This window comes from Oncorhynchus kisutch, linkage group LG18 (assembly GCF_002021735.2).
Source record: "Oncorhynchus kisutch isolate 150728-3 linkage group LG18, Okis_V2, whole genome shotgun sequence".
In the NCBI taxonomy this organism is placed as follows: domain Eukaryota; kingdom Metazoa; phylum Chordata; class Actinopteri; order Salmoniformes; family Salmonidae; genus Oncorhynchus; species Oncorhynchus kisutch.
Genome location: NC_034191.2, coordinates 83,636,649 through 83,661,303, shown reverse-complemented (window position 1 = coordinate 83,661,303; position 24,655 = coordinate 83,636,649). Strand labels below are relative to the sequence as shown.

Below are 24,655 nucleotides of genomic sequence, written 5' to 3'. Positions count from 1 at the left end.
ACGCTTTAATAAGCGTATAATGCATCCTGGTTTTACCCTAATAAGTTGGTCCAAATATGTCCCTTTATCGATGTGTTATGAAATATTTTAGTCCTATATTTTAGTCATTTGAATTCTTTAGGCCTACGTTTAGTATTATAATGAATTTGTTCTTTAGAATAACTCATATGTAATGGTTTAATAAAGACCTGGTCATCTATTTACGTGTTTTGTTTTTGTTATGCATGAGTGAGTGTATACAAAGATAATCACACGTCATTCATTTTGATATCCAGCCATAGGCCTATTTAAACAACATGTAGGCTTTGAGAAACAAAAATATGGAAAAGGCAAATAGTTGGTTGTAGTTTTAATCCTTTAATATAGTACGAAATGTAACCAAACATTTTTTGCAAACTAAATTTTACATACTAGCGCATTTCTCCATAAATACCGATCATTTCTAACATGTGTTACCCTTTACATGCAGATAAATATGGAAAATTTAGCTATTTACATGTAGGTAATACTTCCTTGACATTATCAAGGTAATGAACAAATAGTTGTTATATTTTATCACGAAGGCCTACATAAACAGACGACACGGAGTTTCAGGCTTTCACTATACACGATTTATCGACATGACATTAACTAACAGCAATGGTAAGTACTGTGCTACTCCAACTGGACCGTAGACGAAATGTTTCACCAAATACAAAAGCACATTAATAGACTAATAGTCGGTAAGGTCGACGTCATAGTGGAGACGGTAGTTATACTGAGTAATTCACATTTGGTACACATCAACTACAACATTCTGTTCAATCAACACTAGTCATCGCAATATTATTGGTAAAAACCATTTCATTTTCCATATATCTAGGGACCACATTTTCACAAATCCGTTAAACTGTGATATAAGTATTTACAAAATAAAATATGACATTTTGGAACTGGGAATCTTTATGTACAAAGAAAACCAAATCAGGCCACGACCCGCAGATAGCATGCATTGAGATCTCTTGTGTGCAGTCTTTCAAAAAAGAGTCAGGAAAAAAGCCGTTAACTTGGTAGCTGGCTTTGCACCTTGTCCATGCATCACTCTCTCTCTCTCTCTTTCTCTTTAGCCGTTAACCAACCATTTTGGCTTCCTCGTTTTTTTTCTCGGTCCTCGCGTTATAGGCTGACTTTCAAAGTCTTTGATTCCAGTCCTATTTCTGCAGGCTTTGTGAAAATATTTTACACGTACCATTCATTAAAATTTGACGACAGCGTGGTGTGGTGACTGGTCGTGTGGTGTACTGTCGAGGCTGCCGGTGATATGGAACTGGAATTATGGTTCTCTGTGGACGGAGACACGATGGTGGGCGGCGTGGACGATTCGTACCCGGAACTGGCCGCTGGCGACGGTTGAGGTCCTTGCGTGGTAGCCTCGTGAACCTGCAAGACAGTGACAAACAATACTTAACATTTTACAGTGTAGAATTCATAGACTGGCATGCTTTCTAGAAATATGCAGGCTTCCAGTTGGATTCTTAATTGTGAGAATAAGAAATAATAATAGCTTAAATGTTCACGATAAACCACTTTAAATGTCCAGACATTAAAATGTATGATGATCTTTTGGATATGACAACAGAGCGGCTCTATGAAGACACAACAGGTATTTGCATTTGCTGCATGGCGTCTCCCTGCTGTTTCTGTGTTCGTGTTTGCTGGAATGTAGGCAATTGCAATTGTATGCATGCACTTTCATTCTCGAAAGGGTGTAGGAATTAAAAATATACATTATAAATACAAATTGAATATAACATGTAAAAGTAAACCCAATATTGACCTTCATGTGTTTCCGCAGAGAGCTGGGATGTGTGTAGGACTTGTCGCACATCTTGCAGAGATAAGGCTTGTCAGAAGTGTGGACGTGCATGTGTTTCTTCCGGTCGCTGCTGTTAGCAAACCGCCTGTCGCAGCCATCAAACTCACACTTGAAAGGCTTCTCACCTAAACAAATAGATATATATATATATTTAGATAGTTTTTTCAAATGTTAACACAATGAAAATATAAATACGTACTTGTTCCAATTTAACATGAACATTTCAGTGTGGTGGGGGAATTTAGGCTACCACCACCTTGAACATGACAAAACATTATCTTCAGGTATATTACAACATTCGTTTTTTTTTCTACCAAAATATATGACTGTATTACTGTAGGCTATGTATTCATAAATATGTTGTTGTGATGACATGTTTACTTGTGCCGCTATGATAAACAATGCAACAGCATGTCACATTGTCCTATTTCACAACCTATTGAATTCTAACAGGCACAGAATAGAAACACTATGCTGTAGTGGCACATGACTAAATAAAGCTATTTGGTATTATATGAACAATAATATTTAAACAAACATAATCAAAACATTGAACTTATAGTAGCATAACATGTATTACGCAAACAGCTTTTGGAGTGGATATTGTGATCGTGCTTTTGATTCTTACCTGTGTGAGTCCTCTTGTGGATCTTCAGGTTCTCCGATCGGGCAAACACTTTTCCACAGCCGGGGAAGGGACACGGGAATGGTTTCTCTCCGGTGTGTACTCTGATATGATTTACCAGTTTGTATTTGGCTTTGAACGGTTTTCCTTCTCGGACGCACTCTTCCCAGAAGCAGATATGGTTAGACTGCTCCGGTCCACCGACATGCTCCACTGTCAGGTGGGTCACGAGCTCGTGCATCGTGCTGAAAGTTTTGTTGCAAGCCTTTTTGGGGTTCGACAACTGTTCGGGCTCGACCCACTTACAGATGAGCTCTTGTTTGATGGGCTGCCTCATGTATCGGAAAAAGGCCCCTGCCCCGTGGTGAGCCGCCATGTTCATATTCATAGGGCCATAGCCATGCAGCTGGGAGGAGGCGTAGTGGTCGGAGCGGGGGCTCGTAACGTGGGCATACTGGTCAGCCCGGCCGTACATGTCCCCGGTAAAGCCAAGGCGCATCTGGCTGTTGACAACATTAGATGACGCATGGCTGGCGGCTTGCTCGTGGAGTCCGGGGAAGAGCAGGTGCCCGGTGGCATCGGAGTGTCCATGTGGCCCTGCAAAACTTCCCGCTGCGGAGGCAAACAGGCTGTGCTGCGCGCTGGTTGCGTCTCCGAAGCCCCGGTTTCTGAAGAGAAAGTCCCGGGTGGAGTTGAATGCTGCCGTGGAGTAGGAGCTGACGTGTGTCGGGTGGTGGTGGTGACCCAGAGCGGCAGCAGCATAGCCGGGAGCCTGGGAGGAAAACGCCGTCTGGCCGGAGCTAAGGTCGTGGGAGCTGTGGTTGATTTTAAAAGCGCCCATCCCGTCTGCGAATGGATTTATCCCCAAAGCCACTTCTCGTTCTGTTACTTCGCCTGTTGAGTGATGCCTTGAGGAGCCAAACGTAGTGACTCCTATGGTGGGGTACTGGGGTCCTGCGTCCAGCAGCATCTTCCGTCAGTCTACAACTCAATGAGGCAACTGAGAGCAGGAATTAAAAATCATGCACAGATATTCTTCTGACCTCTATACCTCTCTCTCTCTCTCTGCTCTGCATGCAAAAAAATATCTAGCGGACTTTACTGAGCTGAGCAAACTCCAATCCACATATGTTCTATTTACCTAAAACAAGATAGGACTGTTTCCTGTTCTACCTCTCATCCGATCCACACGCGAATCACGGAGGCTACAATATTGTATTTTGCGGTTTCTCTTCCTGTGGCGAAACTTTCACCTCCCCAGTCAAGCGGTGAGCAGTAGACTGATAGTCGCAATCATTCCTGCAGATAAATGAATTGAAAAGACAACACAGTCCACCCCTGATGAATGGGGAGGAAGAGTTTGGGGGTGGGGGGGGGGGGGGCAACATGTGACCCGGTACTCAGACACTCATTGGAGGACGCCCTATCCCCCTACCAACGTTCACCCATCAAATAACAATCCGCGTGCCGTGGCCCCTCTCCTATTGGTCCGCGTGCATCATCAATCCCAGGTATTGTGAGATTGCTGACTGTGGTTTTGGTTAAACGGCTGAATAACACAAGAAAGAAAGTTGAGAAATATAAAAGCAACAATAGACGGTGTGAAAATGTAGACAGTCGTCGGCTATATTCAGTCACACTATACACTGCTAAAAGTCAAATGCGTGCATGTTCCTCTGCAACTAATGCATTGCAACAACCATTCTCTCCATGCAATATTAAAATACACTTTCTCCGAGCATTAAGTTGTGTGCAGATTCTGATGTTGAGCATGGCCATTCGGCTGCACAAGAAGTCAATGTGTCGCTTAATACTGTTGTTGCGCAATCTTTCTCTGACAGCACAGAGACTGAGAGGCAGTATACTACAAACTCTTTGTTGTTGATCCGGGCCTTTTTTCTTCTTCATAGGACACAAGTTGAGGGCATGGCGGTGTCTTTGTTGATTTCCATGGCGATCTTTGGATTCAGTGAAATGTCCGGCGGATGAGAGGGGAACAGAAAAGAACACTCACCCCCCCCCCCCCCCTCTCTCTCTCTCCTTTCAAGTGTGAGTTAGGATTAAACACAACAATATATTGCGTTTTTCTAACGTTGCGTGGGAATCCTACAACACGACCCAAACGTCAATATGTGACAAGACATTAAACAATAACATAAGGCTAATAATAATCATACATGTACCATGATACAGCGCGTGTATACTCATTGGTCAGATCAGGTAGGCTAGAGGTCTACCTCCACATAGCAATCGAATGTCATGTCAATGTTGAAAAACACTGAAGTTACAATCCCTAGGTACTCATCACGCCGTGTGCATACAGCACCTCGTTTATGAAGCTGTCGTCGAAGTTTGCACTTCATGTGTTGCTATTTACACGTCAGGTGTTCTTTGTGAACATTAAAACATATAGGGCCTTGGCTATAGTTGCCTGTCTCTCTCTCTCTCTGTCTCTCTCTCTCTGTCTCTCTCTGTCTCTCTCTCTCTCTCTCTCTCTCTCTCTCTCTCTCTATCCCTCTCTCTCTCTCTCTCTCTCTCTCTCTCTCTCTCTCTCTCTCTCTCTCTCTCTCTCTCTCTCTTGCTCTCTCTCTCTCTCTCTCTCTCTCTCTTCTCTCTCTCTCTCTCTCTCTCTCTCTCCTCTCTCTCTCTCTCTCTCTCTCTCCCTCTCTCTCTCTCTCTCTCTCTTTCCTCTCTCTCCCCCTCTCTGTCTCTCCCTCTCTATCTCCCTCCCTCTCTCTTTCTCTCTCTCTCCCTCTCTCCTTCTCCCTCTCGTCTCTCTCTCTCTCTCTCTCTCTCTCTCTCTCTCTCTCTCTCTCTCTCTCTCTCTCTCCTCTCTCTCCTCTCTCCCCCCCCCTCCCTTCTCTCCCTCTCCCCTCTCTCTCTCTCTCCCTCTCTCCCTCTCCCTCTCCCTCTCCCTCTCCCTCTCCCTCTCCCTCTCCCTCTCCCTCTCCCTCTCCCTCTCCCTCTCCCTCTCTCTCTCTCTCTCCCCCCCCCCCTCTCTCTCTCCCTCCCTCTCTCTCTCTCTCCCTCTCCCTCTCCCTCTCCCTCTCCCTCTCCCTCTCCCTCTCTCTCTCTCTCTCTCTCTCTCTCCCCCCCCTCTCTCTCTCCCTCCCTCTCTCTCTCTCTCTCCCTCCCTCTCTATACATTCCTGTTATTTTTGCAGAAGCCTCATAAAGGGAGCATCTGCAGTCAGGACTCTCACATCACCATTCTCACCTAAAACACACGCTGACAAGAGTGTCCCAAAAAGAATTCAAAAAGTTATCATCATAAAGAAACATAATAATCCGTTATTTAAAATAATTATAATAATGATATCTCAAGCTCTCCTGTTTGAAAACTGGTAATAGCCTGCACTGCCCTAACCTGTATGTAGAACGTTGTGGGTTGTCGAAGTTATCAAGTGGGATTTGCGGGGCTCGCTGCTGGAACCTCCGGCTGCTGGAGTTCAAAGCCACATGAACAGACGTGCCATACGAACCATTAAAATATCATCTTGACTGCCAGTTTCTGCTTCATACACTCCAGAGAGACAAACGTGAAGACAACAGAGTCTAGAGTTCTCAATCTTTTTCCGTGCAACTTTTAGTAAGTTTTTAAGTAGACTACCACAACACACACACAAATCTGGAAGACCCTTCAACAGGTGGAAAACGGTCAAGATGACACGTGTGTCGAAGTGACTTTGAGAAAGGAAGAAATAAATTCTTCTAGGACTTCAAAACACATAAAAGGTGTCGGGGAACCCTCAAATAAACCAACAGAAAGCAAACATGGTTCATAGTTGAATCATACATGTTTATTTTGACTAATTTATCTGCCATAGGAAGTATCCGGTGATTGACGCATGCGTTGTTGACTGATTCTTTATTTGGATACGGCAATGGAGAACCTCTACATCAGGGTGACCAATGATATGGATTCCATCAGTGGAGGCCTCTAAGTAAGTTATGGTCGATAAGACAGGCTACAAGGCATTGCTTTGATCTAAACATAACATAACTGTGATAGTGATATTGTAATAGTGATATTAAGTCTATCATGCGGTGTCTAACAACTGATATTATTTGCGTTAAAATAGGCCTTATTCTGAAATGCATTTCATTTTAGATAGGCAATCTAATTCCGATTGGTGAAAGGCAAGTGCTTCGAGTTATTTGCTACAAAATATGGATACAGTGTATGTATATAGCCTATAAACCCATTACGCGTTTGGGGAATTGCAAGGATATGGTCTGGGCTCGGTCCCTATCCGTTTTCTTTCTAGTTGTTTACAGGAGAGCTCATCTTGGACCAGAAATAACTAAGTCTATATACATTACTGCAGTGTGTTCTCGAGATGCCTCTCTCTCTCTCTCTCTCTCTGCAGACTACAGCAACCCTACACTAGGCACCGGGGTGGGAGAGGGGGGGGGGATTCCTACCCGAGTTAAGTGCACGTAAATTTAAGGTAAATCACTGTTTATGCACTATTCTCTATACACGCATTCTGACCTTGAATTTAAGCACGATAATGGTATGCTATTAACCCCTCTATTCGTTTGGGGGTGGAGATCACAGATTTTAAGGTGTTTTGGGGCTGTGTCTGCAGATATCCTGTATTCTGACTTTAAGTCCCTCTTAATTCCACCACTTTTACGTTGCGAAGAAACAATCAATAAGGTCGATCAACCTGTCGGTTTCAAGTGGAACAACATCTACTTTCTTTATTCTGATAGAAATAACACCCTTCTCCATGTACTGTCCTTTACAGATGAGAGCTTTTGCTCAGAGCTGCTGGGTAAATGAGTAGATCTGTTTGGATCAGGGGATTGTAAATATAAATGAAAATTATTTTAGATCTATTTTACCTTATGATCACTGGAGACAAATGTGAAACCAGTGATATGGCAGAAAGCTGAAGCATATCAACGTATCACATTTTCCGCAGTGAAGTTCATGAGATGCTGGCCTTGTAACTTTCAGGGATGAAATGTGGAGAGCCAAGCTATAGGCTTCTGTAGACATGCGCAAATGGCGTACAGGGCCAAACATACATAGATGATTTATGGTTTCTAGAACGGTTTAATTGTATGCCCGACTTTTCACAGTATTTTTTTTAAACAATTGGTATGCTTTTAAATATTAAACACTATCAGTAGCCACCGTCAGTTCTATCCGTATACATTTGTAAATGTCACTTTAGTTGTTAGTTTCCTTACATTTAGCATCAATCCATTTCATCATTAGTTGACATTTATTTCCTCTGTCACGTTCGTGTGGTTGATCCTGAGGATCGCTAGCAGTAGTGGATCATATGTGGCTTACCTATTACAAGTTGTTAAATAATTTATGATATGAAGCCTACTGCATTTGAATAATCATTTAACTTCAGACCACACGTAGCAGTTTAAACCTGGAGCCTGGCGCACGATTCACGACGACTGGACAGTTGTCACCACAGCTCCATGATTAGGTAGGATTATTAGGGTACATTTAAAGGACTATTGATCAAACCCTATTGTACATTTTTTTCCACTTTACAATAATATTTCATGGATTGAACATTTTAATTGGGCAGCTTCAGGATTAATCAAACCATTGTTTTTTTTTATTCACCAATATATATCCTGCATAAAGACTTTTATTCACCAATATGTATCTTGCATAAAGACTCTCCAAAACAGTGTTTTAATGTATTACTAATAAATACTTTCCTAACCCTAAATAATATTCAAGATCAGATTATTTTTAAGTCTAACAATTGGTGCTGAAACGGATCCTTAATATTCTGAACCGTTCTATCGTGAAGAAACACCACATTTAAAGGGACGGCTCAACATAAATGTCCTGAAACTCCTATTGAATGAAAACTCCACGAGGAAATATGTTGGCCAGCAAGTGGGAGGGGTTTCAGCGTGTTGAATTAAATGTATTCAGTGCCCGCAAGGGAACCACGCCTGCAAAGCCCGTTACCCACCTGCATAAGGTAAGTCTGAACCTCAACTACTGAGAGGTGCTGAGAAATGGCGTGCATAGGGATGGTGCACATTTCCTAAGTCTGAATCAGACCCCTGAAGCAGAGGCCATTTCTTAATCATAGCCATGGTCACGTCGTATTTACTTATTTATGACGTGCTTGACGTGCCGTTGTCAATAGTGAATATGATTCTCAAGTCACATGCATTTGCTTTGGTTCAGGTAACTGATACACACGCAGGAAGAACTGAGGAGTGGTCCTCACATGGGTAGTTGGATGGGGGTGTCTAGCATTTTGAGCAGTGTGCAGTGTTCGGTAGGCTAGTACAAAAGTTGCCGATGCACTTCTTGCCTGCATGTTTTGAGACAACAAGAATAGTCTAAAAACGAAATCGAGCCAAAAAGTTACTCTTATACATTGTAGCTGTACTTGTAATGACCACTTTATTGAGATACTAACGCAATATTATTATTTTTTTTTTACTGATACACGAATTAATTCAACAATGAGAATGAACAGTTTTTTTTTGTTCACTAGCGCAATGAGCCTCGTGCATGGATGGAGATAACCCAATCTGGGTCTCTGAAATAAATACCTATTGAGGCGATGGTCACAGAGTAGTCAAATATTTGCGTGACACGCTGTCAAAAGAAATGAAGGCTTTACTGCCTCTGAAATACCCATCGCTCTCTGAGACAACAACCCAATGATTGACTGCTATGGACACTTTATAATCCGACTAATAGCTAAACAGATATACATGGGATATTTGACATGAATCTAATGGTAACGGTTTGACCCCTTTTTTTGGGTCAATTCACAGAACAATTCCTATTTGTCTCCGACTGATTTGATTAAGATAAAGGGCAATGCAATTTAGCTTACAATAATAGTATTTAAGTAACTGTGGATTAATATGCATAAATTTGTGCATGCATGGATTTACAAAATGTTGAAGTTGGAAGGGGAAAAAAAATATGCAACGCTTTAGTGGGGAGGACCCATGACAAACATTTGATAATGGTGACTAATAGAAATGAATAACATAGAAGCAGTAAAATGGCGTTGGTGGAAATGTTAATGATATCACATCGCAGCTCAGTTCCTTTAATGATGTATGTGAATGTGTAGGTCTAATGTAGGCTTAATGACATGCACAAAACACGACAGCATAGCAAATAGCACAGACGACCGGGCGACCAGTGGACGTTGTTAGTTTTTAAATATATATGTGTAGCTTTTTTTCCTATTGTGCTCATAGATAATCACCAACTTTTACGCAAAATCAACTATTATGCATAAGTTAACAAACTTTTACGCATACGTTGACATGCTTAATACCCCAATGCTTACTGACAATAATTTCCCCTTTAAAGTAAATCATATGTTGCATACATATTTAGTATGTTTTCAGACATACATTCTTCAACACACACGTTATAGTATTTTTTGTTGCCCGCCGAGCAAACTTACAGCCTTCCTCCTAAAAATGGGATGGAACATCATGGACCTTCACGTATTGGTTCAAAAAAAGTCTTACGAGTGGAGAGGAAAAACGTGATTAACTCCCATCTTCTAACATAATAATTAAAAACATTCTAAATTCGTTTTATGATTTAAGGTATAGTTTAAAAGTAGTGTGGTCACTGGGTTGTTGATTTGATAGCAGTGAATAATCAATAAGATTAACTTTTATGTTTTCGACAGCCGTTTCCTTCACCAGTGGACGGCCCTCTCTCAGAGTATCATTGCCAAGTATAACTCATATTTTAGCAAGTCTTATTTTGGGCTTAAATCTCTACCACTCTTGCCTTGTTCTGCGCTGTTCATCAGGCGCCACCTCCCGTTTCCCCGATCCGCTCCCGTTCAGGTTCTCAATCCGACATGGCTCTGTTGCGAAATTAGCCCGTATCATAACAACAGGTCGGTTCCATTACTTTTCCCCGGGACAATGGACGGCGTCGCCCCTATTCACTAATACACAGAAACCGATCCCGCGACGAAGAGGAGGAAGCGCAGCGAGCAAGGAAGGTTGTTGCGGTGCGGAGCACGTATAAAATATGTTTCTTTATCTTATCGTATCTTTTTTGGCATTTGAGTGATGCGTAAAAACTCCCCAACTCGGATAATTGCTTTAGAGAAAGGGACTAGTCTATGTTTGAAAATATTTTCGCTACTACCACATTTGCTAACTGTACCTAAAGGCTACATTTTATGAATTTCAATGACATTGTATTTTCGTAAGTTGTGAAGCTGTATCTGCCTATTTATTGTTATCTGTAGCCTACAACATTTTTACTGGGGCTACTTTGCCTTTAGGCCTACTTTCCCTGACTATTGTAGGTGTTGTTTGCTTATAGCAAAACTTGGGTACATTGCGATTCCATAACTCTTAGTCAGACAGTAGAAGATATGACAGCTATACCTAACGGTTTAACTTTTGAAGTTTAAAGTACAATAACCTTTGCAATACAAATACATCTTTCTCTTCCAAGTGTTGCCTGAGGCTCGGCGCAGGCGCTCTGGCTGCTTGCTGTCACTAAAACAATTTTCTTCACATTGGAAACTGTCACAAGTGACGTCAATCACGGGGCTCTGACCAATTAGAAGGCGGGGTGATTGTTTAGCTCCACGGGCTGCAGCGCCTACCATGAATCTCTATTCACTATCAAAGCGTCCTGCTGCTGCCGGCCAACCGAATGCGATTCCATGCAGACACTTTAGAACTTAGAACACTTTTTTTCCTTCTATATTTTAGTTTTTTTTTCTATATTTTAGTTTTTTTTCTATATTTTAGTTTTTTTCTGTATTTTTCATTGCGATTAAAATATATTTGTCATCATCATTATTATTTTGCATGCTGTCAAGTTATTCTAGAATTAGGAGTAATGAGCATGGATGTTTTGGGAAACCATGTGATGTACCCTACGATTTCCAAACGGAACACGGCGCTGAGATTAGTTGACTTGGCAGGGGCGTACCACCATCACCATCATCACCACCATACCCCTCAGAGCGTGACAGGCTTCCCGGGGTTCAGCAGCCATCCACACTCAATGGCTCACTCGCACCCTGGGGAGATTACTGCGGAACCCCGCCTGGGGCCGAGTCCATTCGGGCCAGAACACATGGGGCACTCCGCGGCCCTCAAAATCAGCCCAGCCCATCATTACCCACACCACCATCACCACCACAATCATCATATGGCAGGCCACAGTGAAGTGGTCTCCAGTCAAACGGGAGCTTTTGGCCCGGTGCAGGCGGCTCCAGTCCCCTATTCCATGTCCCACACGGCCCAGGCGTTATCCGCAGCCACAGGTAGGGATTTCCTCATTCGGAGAGATCTGACAGCTCAAGCCATGCCGGTACTGACCGACCAGAGCCCCGGATCAACCTCTCATCACGGAATGTTTGTCTCAACAACAGGTAGCTATCCGGGACACTACGGCCATCACCCTGATGCTGGTAGCCATGCCCTCTTCTCCGGACTCCACCATGAGCAGTCTTCTAGCGGAGCACCAGGTGGCCAGGCCATGAATGGACAAATAAGGTTAGGAATACCTAGCGAAATGTACGTTAGGTCTGATCATTTGAGTCAAGTGGCGAGCTCCAGGGCTGATCCGTTCTCCGCCTCGACATTACATGGCTACGGCGGTCTGAACCATCTGAACATGAACCTCAGCGCCCACCACCACGGAGCCGGTGCATTCTTCCGCTACATGAGGCAGCCGATAAAGCAAGAACTAATCTGCAAGTGGCACGAACCGGAACACTCGGCGAAAAAACTCTGCTCCAAAACTTACGGCACGATGCACGAGCTGGTAACGCATGTGACGGTTGATCACGTCGGTGGCCCGGAGATGGCTAACCATATCTGCTTCTGGGAAGAGTGTCCGAGAGAAGGAAAACCGTTCAAAGCCAAATACAAACTGGTAAATCATATCAGAGTGCACACCGGAGAGAAACCATTTCCATGTCCCTTCCCCGGCTGTGGAAAAGTGTTTGCCCGATCGGAGAACCTGAAGATCCACAAGAGGACTCACACAGGTAAGTGGCTTTATTTACATTTCAGAGGCACCGGTAAATAATGCATCCTCAAATGTTTGTAGAGGTTACGATTTGAATTTTCTGCAATCATTAATGGCTTGAACACCATTCCACACTAGAGCTAAATTCACATTTCTATTCGATGTTGCATTTAAATGAAATATTATTTTTAAAGCTACAACATTAGCTACAACATAAAATTAAGGCAAACAAATATTATTTGTAATTTCATAATGGTCAAATTCAACATGTGATTCCTTAAAGCATTATTTATCTGATATATATATATATATATTTTTTTTAAATGTTTATAAATGTAATATTTTGATCATGGAATTTCAAATCAACAATATCTAGGTTACCCACATGTTGGCATAAAATTGAGCGTAATGTAAATATTACGCAATAGTTAGTGGGTTGTTTGTCGATTTCATTTCCGACGTGTTTGTTGTGAGTTGTTCAAGTGGTCCAGAGTTGTGCATAGATAATACTAGGCGGGTAAAGCTAGGAAAGTTCTCTCACTCAGGCGTTTGACGTGTGCACTCTCTTGTTTGTGCCAAAACGTGCCGTCAGAAAAGAGACTGAGGCCTACACGGACTGTTCTGTCCGACTGTTGCTTTGCCTGCTGTGGGGACATGGAATCAAACAGGTCAGAGAGAAGGTGTTGCTTACTGTTCTGAAATCTCACATAGCAGCGGTAGTAGCTATGTAGTGGAGTGGAAATACATGGCTGTTTCTGACCTGTTGCTGGAGCCACGCTGGAGCCATATATATATAGCTGACATGCACAACCCCTGGATATATTTGAAAGATATATACTGTACCTTGATTTTGTCAAAGAGACTCAGTTGAGATATGTTGTTGAGCCTGGAACTGAATAGTCAACTAGAATTATAATAATAATACAAATTATACCTATTTTTGAGGAATCATGACTCATGGCTAAGAAAACAAATCAACATACAGATTGTAGGTCAATGTTATAATTTCCATCTGTGTTTTTCTTCTTCTTTTCTTGTTCTTATTAAATATGTGATTAATAATGAGTTCATCTTATTTTTACTATTTACATATATATATATATATATATTTACATATATATAATTGATTTACTTTTAATAATTGTTGCTATTATCATTCATTGTTATCATTGGCTATTAGAGGTAGGGTGGATTGTAATAATATCAGTAGTAGTAGTAGCAGTAGTTGTGGTGGTAGTAGTAGCAGTAGTTTCAGTAAAAGTAGTAGTGGTAGTAGTAGTAGTGGTAGTAGTAGTAGTAGTGGTAGTAGTAGTAGTAGTGATGGTGGTGATGGTGGTAGTAGTATTAGCAGTAGGGGTAGAAGTAGTAGTAGCAGTAGTAGTAGTGTTAGTAGAAGTGGTAAGAGTAGATGTAGTAGTAGTAGTAGTTGTAGAAGTAGTACTGGTAGTAGTAGTAGCTGTAGAAGTAGCAGTGGTAGTATTAGTAGTTGTTGAAGTTGTAGTGGTAGTAGTAGTAGTGGTAGTAGTAGTAGTGGCAGTAGTGGTATTAGTAGTAGTAGTAGTAGCAGTATTGGTAGTAGTAGTAGTAGTGGTAGTAGCAGTAGTAGTAGCAGTAGTGGTAGTAGTAGTAGTAGTAGTGGTAGTAGTTTTAGTAAAAGTAGTAGTAGTAGTAGTAGTAGTAGTTATAGTACTAGCAGTAGTAGAAGAGCAGTAGTAGTAGTAGTAATAGTACTAGCAGTAGTAGTAGTAGTAGTAGTTATAGTCCTAGCAGTAGTAGTAGTAGTAGTAGTAGTAGAAGTATTAGCATTAGTACTTGCGGTAATAGTAGTAGTAGCAGTAGTAGCTGCATAAGTACTAGTAGTAGTAGTAGCAGTTGTGGTGGCATTGGTGGTGGTAGTAGTAACAGAAGTCTTAGTAGTTGTAGTAGTAGTATCAGTTCTAGTAGAAGTACTAGTAGTAGCAGTAGTAGTAGTTGTAGTAATTTTCATATTAGTAGTAGTAGTAATAGTTTTAGTAGTGGTGGTAATAGTAGTAGTAGTAGTAGGGGTAATGATAGTAGTCGAAGAAGTTGTAGTTGTAGTGTTAGTAGTAGTAGAAGTAGTAGCAGGAGAAGTAGTAGTGGTGGTGTTAGTAGTAGTAGTTGTGGTGGTAGTAGTAGTAGTAGTAGTGGTGGTAGTTGAGGATGGTAGTAGTTATTGTAGTACTAGCATTAGTTGTAGTAGTATTAGTGGTAGTGGTAGTAGAAGTTTTAGTAGTAGTAGCAGCATTAGTAGTCGTAGTAGTAGTAGTGGTGGTGGTGGTGGTTTTGGTGGTGGTGATGTTAGTAGTAGTGGTAGTAGTAGTGATGCTAATTGGTGGTGGTAGTAGTAGTAGTAGTAGTAGTAGTAGTAGTAGCCGTGGTGGTCGTAGTAGTGGTAGTAGTAGTAGTAGTGGTGGTGATGGTAGTAGTAGTGGTGGTGGTGGTGGTGGTAGTAGTAGTACTGGTGGTGGTAGTAGTAGTGGTGGTGGTGGTGGTAATAGTAGTAGTAATAGTATTAGCAGTCATAGTAGTACCAGCATTAGTAGTAGTAGTAGTCGTAGTAGTAGTTGTTGTAGTGGTATTAGCATTAGTACTAGCAGTACAATTAGTAGTAGTTATAGTACTAGCAGTAAAAGTAGTAGTAGTAGTAGTAGAAGTAGTCGTAGCAGCATTAGTAGTAGCAGCATTAGTAGTAGTAGTACTAGTAGTAGCAGCATTAGTAGTAGTAGTAGTAGTAGCAGCATTAGTAGTAGTAGTACTAGTAGTAGCAGCATTAGTAGTAGTAGTAGTAGTAGTAGCAGCATTAGTAGTAGTAGTAGTAGTAGTAGTAGTTGTTGTAGTGGTATTAGCATTAGTACAAGCAGTAGTTGTAGTAGTTGTTGTAGTAGTAATATTATTAGCAGTAGTAGTAGCAGCAGTAATAGTAGTAGTAGTAGTAGCAGCATTAGTAGTAGTAGTAGTAGTAGTAGCAGCATTAGTAGTAGCAGCATTAGTAGTAGTAGTAGTAGTATTAGCGTTAGTACTAGCAGTAGTTGTAGTAGTTGTTGTAGTATTAATATTACTAGCAGTAGTAGTAGCAGCAGTAATAGTAGCAGTAGTAGCAGTAGTATTAGCGTTAGTACTAGCAGTAATAGTAGTAGTAGTAGTACTAGCAGTAGTAGTAGTAGTAGTTATAGCACTAGCAGTAGTAGAAGAGCAGTAGTACTAGCAGTAGTAGTAGTAGTAGCAGTAGTATTAGCATTAGTACCAGCAGTAATAGTAATAGTGGTAGTAGCAGTAGTAGCTGCATAAGTACTAGTAGTAGTAGTAGCAGTTGTGAGGGTGGTAGTAGTTGTTGTAGTACTAGCAGTAGTTGTAGTAGTATTAGTGGTAGTGGTAGTAGAAGTTTTAGTAGTAGTAGCAGCATTAGTAGTCATAGTAGTAGTAGTGGTGGTGGTGGTGGTTTTGGTGGTGGTGATGGTAGTAGTAGTGGTGGTAGTAGTAGTGGTAGTAGTAGTGGTGGTAATTGGTGGTGGTAGTAGTAGTAGTAGTAGTAGTAGTAGTTGTGGAGGTCATTGTAGTGGTAGTAGTAGTAGTAGTGGTGGTGGTAGTAGTAGTAGTTGTGGTGGTAGTAGTAGAAGTAGTAGTGGTGGTAGTAGTAGTAGTAGTAGTAGTAGTAGTAGTAGTAATAGTACTAGCAGTCATAGTAGTACCAGCATTAGTAGTAGTAGTAGTAGTAGTAGTAGTAGTAGTAGTTGTTGTAGTGGTATTAGCATTAGTACTAGTAGTAAAAGTAGTAGTAGTTATAGTACTAGCAGTGGCAGTAGTAGTAGCAGCATTAGTAGTAGTAGTAGTAGTTGTTGTTGTAGTGGTATTAGCATTAGTACTAGCAGCATTAGTAGTAGTAGTAGTAGCAGCATTAGTAGTTGTAGTAGTAGCAGCATTAGTAATAGCAGCATTAGTAGTAGTAGCAGTATTAGCGTTAGTACTAGCAGTAGTTGTAGCAGTTGTTGTAGTAGTAATATTACTAGCAGTAGTAGTAGCAGCAGTAATAGTAGCAGTAGTAGCAGTAGTATTAGCGTTAGTATTAGCAGTAATAGTAGTAGTAGTAGAACTAGCAGTAGTAGTATTAGTAGTAGTAGTTATAGTACTAGCAGTAGTAGAAGAGCAGTAGTACTAGCAGTAGTAGAAGAGCAGTAGTACTAGCAGTAGTAGTAGTAGAAGTAGTAGTTATAGTACTAGCAGTAGTAGAAGAGCAGTAGAACTAGCAGTAGTAGTAGTAGTAGTAGTAGTTATAGTACTAGCAGTAGTAGTAGTAGGCGTTGTACCAGAAGTATTAGCATTAGTACTAGTGGTAATAGTAGGAGAAGCAGTAATAGCTGCATAAGTACTAGTAGTATAAGTACTAGCAGTTGTAGTGTTATTGGTGGTAGTAGTAGTAGCAGATGTCTTAGTAGTTGTAGTATCAGTTCTAGTAGTAGTGGTAGTAGTTCTAGTAGTAGTAGTGGTAATAGTGGTAGTAGAAGGAGAAGCAGCAGTTTTAGTTCTAGAAGTAATTTTCATATTAGTAGTAGTAGTAATAATTTTAGTTAGTAGTAGCAGTAGCAGTTCTAGTAGTAGTTGTAGAAGTAGTAGTAGTAGTAGTAGCAGTAGTAGTTGTAGTAGTAGTTGTAGTAGAAGTAGTAGTTCTAGTAGTAGTAGTGGTAATAGTGGTAGTAGTAGTAGTAGCAGCAGTTTTAGTTCTAGAAGTAATTTTCATATTAGTAGTAGTAGTAATAGTTTTAGTAGTAGTAGTAGTGGTGGTGATATTAGTACTAGTAGGGGTAATGACAGTAGTAGAAGTAGTAGTAGTAGTTTTAGTAGTAGTAGAAGTTGTAGCAGGATAAGTAGTAGTGGTGGTGTTAGTAGTAGTAGTTGTGGTGGTAGTAGTGGTAGATGTAGTGGTAGAAGTAGTGGTGGTAGTTGGGGGTGGTGGTGGTGGTGGTGGTTGTTTCAGTAGAAGTAGTGGTGGTGTTAGTAGTAGTAGTAGTGGTGGTAGTTGAGGGTGGTAGTAGTTGTTGTAGTACTAGCATCAGTTGTAGTAGTATTAGTGGTAGTGGTAGTAGCAGCATTAGTAGTCATAGTAGTAGTAGTGGTGGTGGTGGTGGTTTTGGTGGTGGTGATGGTAGTAGTAGTGGTGGTAATTGGTGGTGGTAGTAGTAGTGGTAGTAGTAGTGGTGGTAATTGGTGGTGGTAGTAGTAGTTGTAGTACTAGCATTAGTTTTAGTAGTAGTAGTAGTAACAGCATTAGTACTAGCAGTAGTAGTAGTAGTAGCAGCATTAGTACTAGCAGTAGTAGTAGTAGTTCTAGTAGTAGTTTGAGTAGTAGTAGTTGTAGTATTGGTAAGAGTAGTAGCTATAGTTTTAGCAGTGGTATTAGTAGTAGTAGTAACAGCATTAGTACTAGCAGTAGTAATAGTAGTAGCAGCATTAGTACTAGCAGTAGTAGTAGTAGTAGCAGCATTAGTACTAGCAGTAGTAGTAGTAGTAGCAGCATTAGTACTAGCAGTAGTAATAGTAGGATTAGCATTAATACTAGCAGTAGTAATAGTAGTATCAGCATTAGTACTAGCAGTAGTAATAGTAGTAGCAGCATTAGTACTAGCAGTAGTAGTATTAGTAGTTGTTCTAGTAGTAGTTTGAGTAGTAGTAGTTGTAGTATTGGTAAGAGTAGTAGCTGTAGTTTTAGCAGTGGTATTAGTAGTAGTAGTAACAGATTTAGTACTAGTAGTAGTAGTAGTAGTAGCAGCATTAGTACTAGCAGTAGTAGTATTAGTAGTAGTTGTAGAAGTAGTTTGAGTAGTAGTAGTTGCAGTATTGGTAAGAGTAGTAGCTTTAGTTTTAGCAGTGGTATTAGTAGTAGTAGTAACAGCATTAGTACTAGCAGTAGTAGTAGTAGTAGTTGTAGTTTTGGTAAGAGTAGTAGCTATAGTTTTAGCAGTGGTAGTAGTAGTAGTAGTAACATCATTAGTACTAGCAGTAGTAATAGTAGTGGCAACATTAGTACTGGCAGTAGTAGTAGTAGTAGCAGCATTAGTACTAGCAGTAGTAGTAGTAGTAGTAGCAGCATTAGTACTAGCAGTAGTAATAGTAGTAGCAGCATTAGTACTAGCAGTAGTAATAGTAGTAGCAGCATTAGTACTAGTAGTAGTAGTAGTAGCAGCATTAGTACTAGCAGTAGTAATAGTAGTAGCAGCATTAGTACTAGCAGTAGTAATAGTAGTAGCAGCATTAGAACTAGCAGTAGTAATAGTAGTAGCAGCATTAGTACTAGCAGTAGTAGTAGTAGTTGTAGTAGTAGTTTGAGTAGTAGTAGTTGTAGTATTGGTAATAGTAGTAGCTATAGTTTTAGCAGTGGTATTATTAGTAGTAGTAACAGCATTAGTACTAGCAGTAGTAGTAGTAGTTGTAGTTTTGGTAAGAGTAGTAGCTGTAGTTTTAGCAGTGGTAGTAGTAGTAGTAGTAACAGCATTAGTACTAGCAGTAGTAATAGTAGTAGCAGCATTAGTACTAGCAGTAGTAGTAGTAGTAGCAGCATTAGTACTAGCAGTAGTAGTAGTAGTAGCAGCATTAGTACTAGCAGTAGTAATAGTAGGATTAGCATTAATACTAGCAGTAGTAATAGTAGTATCAGCATTAGTACTAGCAGTAGTAATAGTAGTAGCAGCATTAGTACTAGCAGTAGTAGTATTAGTAGTTGTTCTAGTAGTAGTTTGAGTAGTAGTAGTTGTAGTATTGGTAAGAGTAGTAGCTGTAGTTTTAGCAGTGGTATTAGTAGTAGTAGTAACAGATTTAGTACTAGTAGTAGTAGTAGTAGTAGCAGCATTAGTACTAGCAGTAGTAGTATTAGTAGTAGTTGTAGTAGTAGTTTGAGTAGTAGTAGTTGCAGTATTGGTAAGAGTAGTAGCTTTAGTTTTAGCAGTGGTATTAGTAGTAGTAGTAACAGCATTAGTACTAGCAGTAGTAGTAGTAGTAGTTGTAGTTTTGGTAAGAGTAGTAGCTATAGTTTTAGCAGTGGTAGTAGTAGTAGTAGTAACATCATTAGTACTAGCAGTAGTAATAGTAGTGGCAACATTAGTACTGGCAGTAGTAGTAGTAGTAGCAGCATTAGTACTAGCAGTAGTAGTAGTAGTAGTAGCAGCATTAGTACTAGCAGTAGTAATAGTAGTAGCAGCATTAGTACTAGCAGTAGTAATAGTAGTAGCAGCATTAGTACTAGTAGTAGTAGTAGTAGCAGCATTAGTACTAGCAGTAGTAATAGTAGTAGCAGCATTAGTACTAGCAGTAGTAATAGTAGTAGCAGCATTAGAACTAGCAGTAGTAATAGTAGTAGCAGCATTAGTACTAGCAGTAGTAGTAGTAGTAGTTGTAGTAGTAGTTTGAGTAGTAGTAGTTGTAGTATTGGTAATAGTAGTAGCTATAGTTTTAGCAGTGGTATTATTAGTAGTAGTAACAGCATTAGTACTAGCAGTAGTAGTAGTAGTTGTAGTTTTGGTAAGAGTAGTAGCTGTAGTTTTAGCAGTGGTAGTAGTAGTAGTAGTAACAGCATTAGTACTAGCAGTAGTAATAGTAGTAGCAGCATTAGTACTAGCAGTAGTAGTAGTAGTAGCAGCATTAGTACTAGCAGTAGTAGTAGTAGTAGCAGCATTAGTGCTAGCAGTAGTAATAGTAGTAGCAGCATTAGTACTAGCAGTAGTAATAGTAGTAGCAGCATTAGTACTAGCAGTAGTAATAGTAGTAGCAGCATTAGTACTAGCAGTAGTAGTAGTAGTAGTAGTTGTTCTAGTAGTAGTTTGAATAGTAGTAGTTGTAGTATTGGTAAGAGTAGTAGCTGTAGTTTTAGCAGTGGTATTAGTAGTAGTAGTAACAGCATTAGTACTAGCAGTAGTAGTAGTAGTAGCAGAATTAGTACTAGCAGTAGTAGTAGTAGTCGTAGTAGTTGTTGTAGTAGTAGTTTGAGTTGTAGTATTGGTAAGAGTAGTAGCTGTAGTTTTAGCAGTAGTAGTAGTAGTAGTAGCTGTAGTTTTAGCAGTGGTATTAGTAGTAGTAGCAGCATTAGTACTAGCAGTAGTAGTAGTAGTATTGGTAAGAGTAGTAGCTGTAGTTTTAGTAGTGGTATTAGTAGTAGTAGGATTTGGGTAGGGTAGGGTTTAGCTGGAGCACTGACCTGCTTCTCCAGCCTGTCTTATCCCCTACCTGCTTGGTAGGGTTTAGCTGGAGTACTGACCGGCTTCTCCAGCCTGTCTAATCCCCTACCTGCTTGATATGTGTAATGGAGTTTACTGTTCTGAGTTCAATGTACTACATTTTCTCTTTTCAATACTGACGTTTCGACCTAAGTAAGAAGCATTCCTTAATTAAGGCCTTTGAAAACGATGCGTCAGAACAGCGTCTAATATGACTCTGACTACTTTATGCTGAATCCATTCATGCCTCCGCATGTATTATTCATATCGTTTGCTCACATTACTTAAGTAGAAATCTGTTAAATGATTTGCGCATGTGTTGACTCCCAAGGCCCCTGGTCCAGAGTATCATGTTTAAAACCTACCCGGGTCTGTGGTTATGACTGGGCTTCCCCTGGGGTGTGTTCCCGAGACGTGTTCGTGTACTACACTAATATCCCTGATTGCCTCTCAGTCCAACAGCTGAAGGTCAAATTGATATTCAACGTGCCCGTGTCATTAGAATGGAGTAATTATATATTCTCTCTTGCTATGCCTATAGCTGCCTGACTACATGGCCTTGCATTAGAGGAATCAGCATAGTAGGATTTCAAAGTAATTAGTTCAACCGTTATGTTTTTGCCAGATCATGCTGCATAGGCTACATGTCCTAAGGGCTAGATATTACAGGATAATCAAGACAAATGTGGTTTTATTTACATTCATTTCCTCCCTTAGGTGCATGGTTGAAATGGCCAATATTGAAATAGGAGGCTACATTTCAATTAGGGCCATAACTACTTGTTTAGCTTTAACAGAGTTTTTTTAATAGGGAAATAGAGGTTCCATATGCAACCAATTCAAATCCTGTAGATGATCATCAATAAAAACATGTTTTCAATGGAACTAACAGTATGCTGTCCTAAAGGAAGTCAGCTGGTTCATTGGGCTGTCCTAGAGGAAGTCAGCTGGTTCATTGGGCTGTCCTAAATGAACTCAGCTGGTTCATTGGGCTGTCCTAAAGGAAGTCAGCTGGTTCATTGGGCTGTCCTAAAGGAAGTCAGCTGGTTCATTGGGCTGTCCTAGAGGCAGTCAGCTGGTTCATTGGGCTGTCCTAAAGGAAGTCAGCTGGTTCATTGGGCTGTCCTAGAGGCAGTCAGCTGGTTCATTGGGCTGTCCTAAATGAAGTCAGCTGGTTCATTGGGCTGTCCTAAAGGAAGTCAGCTGGTTCATTGGGCTGTCCTAAAGGAAGTCAGCTGGTTCATTGGGCTGTCCTAGAGGAAGTCAGCTGGTTCATTGGGCTGTCCTAGAGGCAGTCAGCTGGTTCATTGGGCTGTCCTAAAGGCAGTCAGCTGGTTCATTGGGCTGTCCTAAAGGAACTCAGCTGGTTCATTGGGCTGTCCTAAAATGAACTCAGCTGGTTCATTGGGCTGTCCTAAAGGAACTTAGCTGGTTCATTGGGCTGTCCTAAAGGAAGTCAGCTGGTTCATTGGGCTGTCTTAAAGGAAGTCAGCTGGTTCATTGGGCTGTCCTAGAGGACGTCAGCTGGTTCATTGGGCTGTCCTAAAGGAAGTCAGCTGGTTCATTGGGTTGTCCTAAAGGAACTCAGCTGGTTCATTGGGCTGTCCTAAAGGAACTCAGCTGGTTCATTGGGCTGTCCTAAAGGAACTCAGCTCTTCATTGGGCTGTCCTAAATGAACTCAGCTGGTTCATTGGGCTGTCCTAAAGGAACTCAGCTGGTTCATTGGGCTGTCCTAAAGGAACTCAGCTCTTCATTGGGTCAAGTACAATAGGCAATACACTAAAGGCCGATATGGTTTTATTTGACATAACTCATGTCACATGTGGCCATGCATCACCAACCCCAAAATAAAGCAGCTGTTTTGATTTATGCTTTTGGGTTTTCTGAAGCCTAACTTTTGTTCACTTATTTCAGGTGAGAAACCCTTCAAATGTGAGTTTGACGGCTGCGACCGACGTTTCGCCAACAGCAGTGACCGGAAGAAGCACTCCCACGTGCACACCAGCGATAAGCCGTACAACTGCAAAGTGAGAGGCTGTGACAAATCCTACACACACCCCAGCTCTCTCAGAAAACACATGAAAGTGCACTGCAAGTCTCCACCACCAAGTTCTGGCTACGAGTCTTCAACTCCGTCATTAGTGTCCCCATCATCGGACTTAGGCCGAGAGCCAGGGGCCTCGTCGCTCTCAGAACCAGCACCCTCGTCCCAACCCGCCAATTTAAGTGAGTGGTACGTCTGTCATAGTTCTGGTGCGAGCGGAACTCAGACACCTCCCAGCGGCTCCTCCAGCCCTGATCCCGGGGATGAGACGCACTACAGACACCCGGAGCCAAGGGACGCTTTCTAACCAAAACTGGCCCAGAAAATCATTCTAAAAGTTATTGAAGATATTTTCCAATATACCCGCGGACTTACAAAATTAACACATCGAAAAGGTCTGTTTTCTAAGGCCCAAATCATTCAATGTACTGTCTGGCATATCGGACAAATTAGACACTGCCAAATGTATCTTGTGATAGCTCTCTTCTATCCCAATGTGTTTGGAAAAACATGTATTATTCTCGTACTCGGTTATTGTACGCATGTATTTTGCTCTATTCCTTTGTAAATCGAGTTTTGACTTCAATATCTTTTTAATTTATTTTTTGAATCTGACATGAGCATTTTTGTATTATCGAACCAAAGTGTTTCAATATATTAAAAAAATGTATATTTGTAAATTGATACGTTTCGATGTGGAGGTGGTAACAGTCATTTTGTAAGCTTTGGTATTTCAGCAATTTATTTTTATTGTTTGCTACACTTATTTGTATAAATTAAATAATTGAAACGTTTCGAGTTTCACGCAAGAAAATGTGTCTCCATTTGTGATGGTCTACTCTATTGATTGACTCGTTTTCATAGTCTATTTGATATTATTACATTCAATTCATAAATGTTTTGTCAACGTGGGCATTTTGTGATTTTGTAATTCTTGTCAATATTTGTTAGTAATGCATTTTTATTAAAATGTGATCCTATCGAGAAAATACACTCGAAATGTGTACCAAACTGCCTTGTAATTTGTCAGTATTTTGAATAAATCGTGTATGATAAAAAATGTAATTTTCCTTTTCTGAGCCTTGACTTTTTAATATTGATAGAGACGTAAAACAACGAATTTATTCGAATGTATATACTATCAGGGTACTGTTAACCAATACATGACAGGGCGCTCTAAAACGCCTGGAATCTCACATGCTGTACTCATGTATAACAAGACAGCAGAGACGAATAACGCCAGTCTTTTTTAATGGAGCCGTGAGACCAAACACATTTCTATCACTATATTCAACAGCGAGCCTTTCTGCCATTCTGTGGTTGATTTAATCTCAGATACCATCTATAACAGAACCCGGCGTAAGGGTTGAAAATATGTTGGACCGATATTGGACAACAGGCACTTTTAGATTTTTGTTTCGTTTGAAAAATGTTAATGTTTAATTTTTTTGCTGTAACGTTCTACTACTTTAGGCTCTTGCCAACGTGCAGCGGTAAAAACCAGAAAGCCACTTTGAAAATAAGCCATTGTCCTCGGGGTTGTATTTAGCATTAGTTTACTCTAAACTTACATCATCCCTGAACACTTGAAAATCACAAAACAATTCTTTAAAAGAAAATCCAGATTTTATTTTGTGAAAATATTCTTCACTGGTCATGTCCATGTCTTATTTGTGTGGGATCTATTTTTCTCTTAGATAAAGTGTGGTTTTCTGCAGGGGAGATGCGGGCAGGGTTTGATGAAAGGCTCGTATATTCTCATCCAGACTTCAAAGATCTTTTAACACAAAGAGCCATTTCTTCATGACGGTGAGTCCTCACGGTGAATTAAGATTTCTATAGCAATAGCCGAGTCAAACTCGAATAATATGGGGCCATGTCCGAGGACTTCAGCGCCTCTTCAAAAGAATGTAATATTTGC

The 24,655-nt window shown here is 40.7% G+C and overlaps 2 protein-coding genes across 3 annotated transcripts; one reads left to right on the top strand and one right to left on the bottom strand.

The window, feature by feature from the left end:
• Positions 1-344: 344 nt before the first annotated feature.
• LOC109882366 (zinc finger protein ZIC 1) lies at positions 345-4,658 on the bottom strand. The gene is made up of 3 exons (XM_020474467.2): positions 2,484-4,658; positions 1,817-1,980; positions 345-1,419 (listed from the first exon to the last, which is right to left on the bottom strand). The coding sequence occupies exons 1-3, from the start codon at positions 3,448-3,450 to the stop codon at positions 1,219-1,221; spliced, it is 1,332 nt and encodes a 443-aa protein (XP_020330056.1). The 5' UTR covers positions 3,451-4,658; the 3' UTR covers positions 345-1,218.
• A 4,258-nt stretch (positions 4,659-8,916) lies between these two features.
• On the top strand, positions 8,917-23,799 carry LOC109882365 (zinc finger protein ZIC 4). Of its 2 annotated transcripts, XM_031796911.1 has the most exons (3): positions 8,917-11,757; positions 11,866-12,486; positions 22,605-23,799. In XM_031796911.1, the coding sequence occupies exons 1-3, from the start codon at positions 11,139-11,141 to the stop codon at positions 23,039-23,041; spliced, it is 1,677 nt and encodes a 558-aa protein (XP_031652771.1). In that variant the 5' UTR covers positions 8,917-11,138; the 3' UTR covers positions 23,042-23,799. The 2 variants fall into 2 exon arrangements, with proteins under 2 accessions (XP_031652771.1, XP_020330055.2); XM_020474466.2 differs by having other exon boundaries at positions 11,128-12,486.
• Positions 23,800-24,655: the final 856 nt, after the last annotated feature.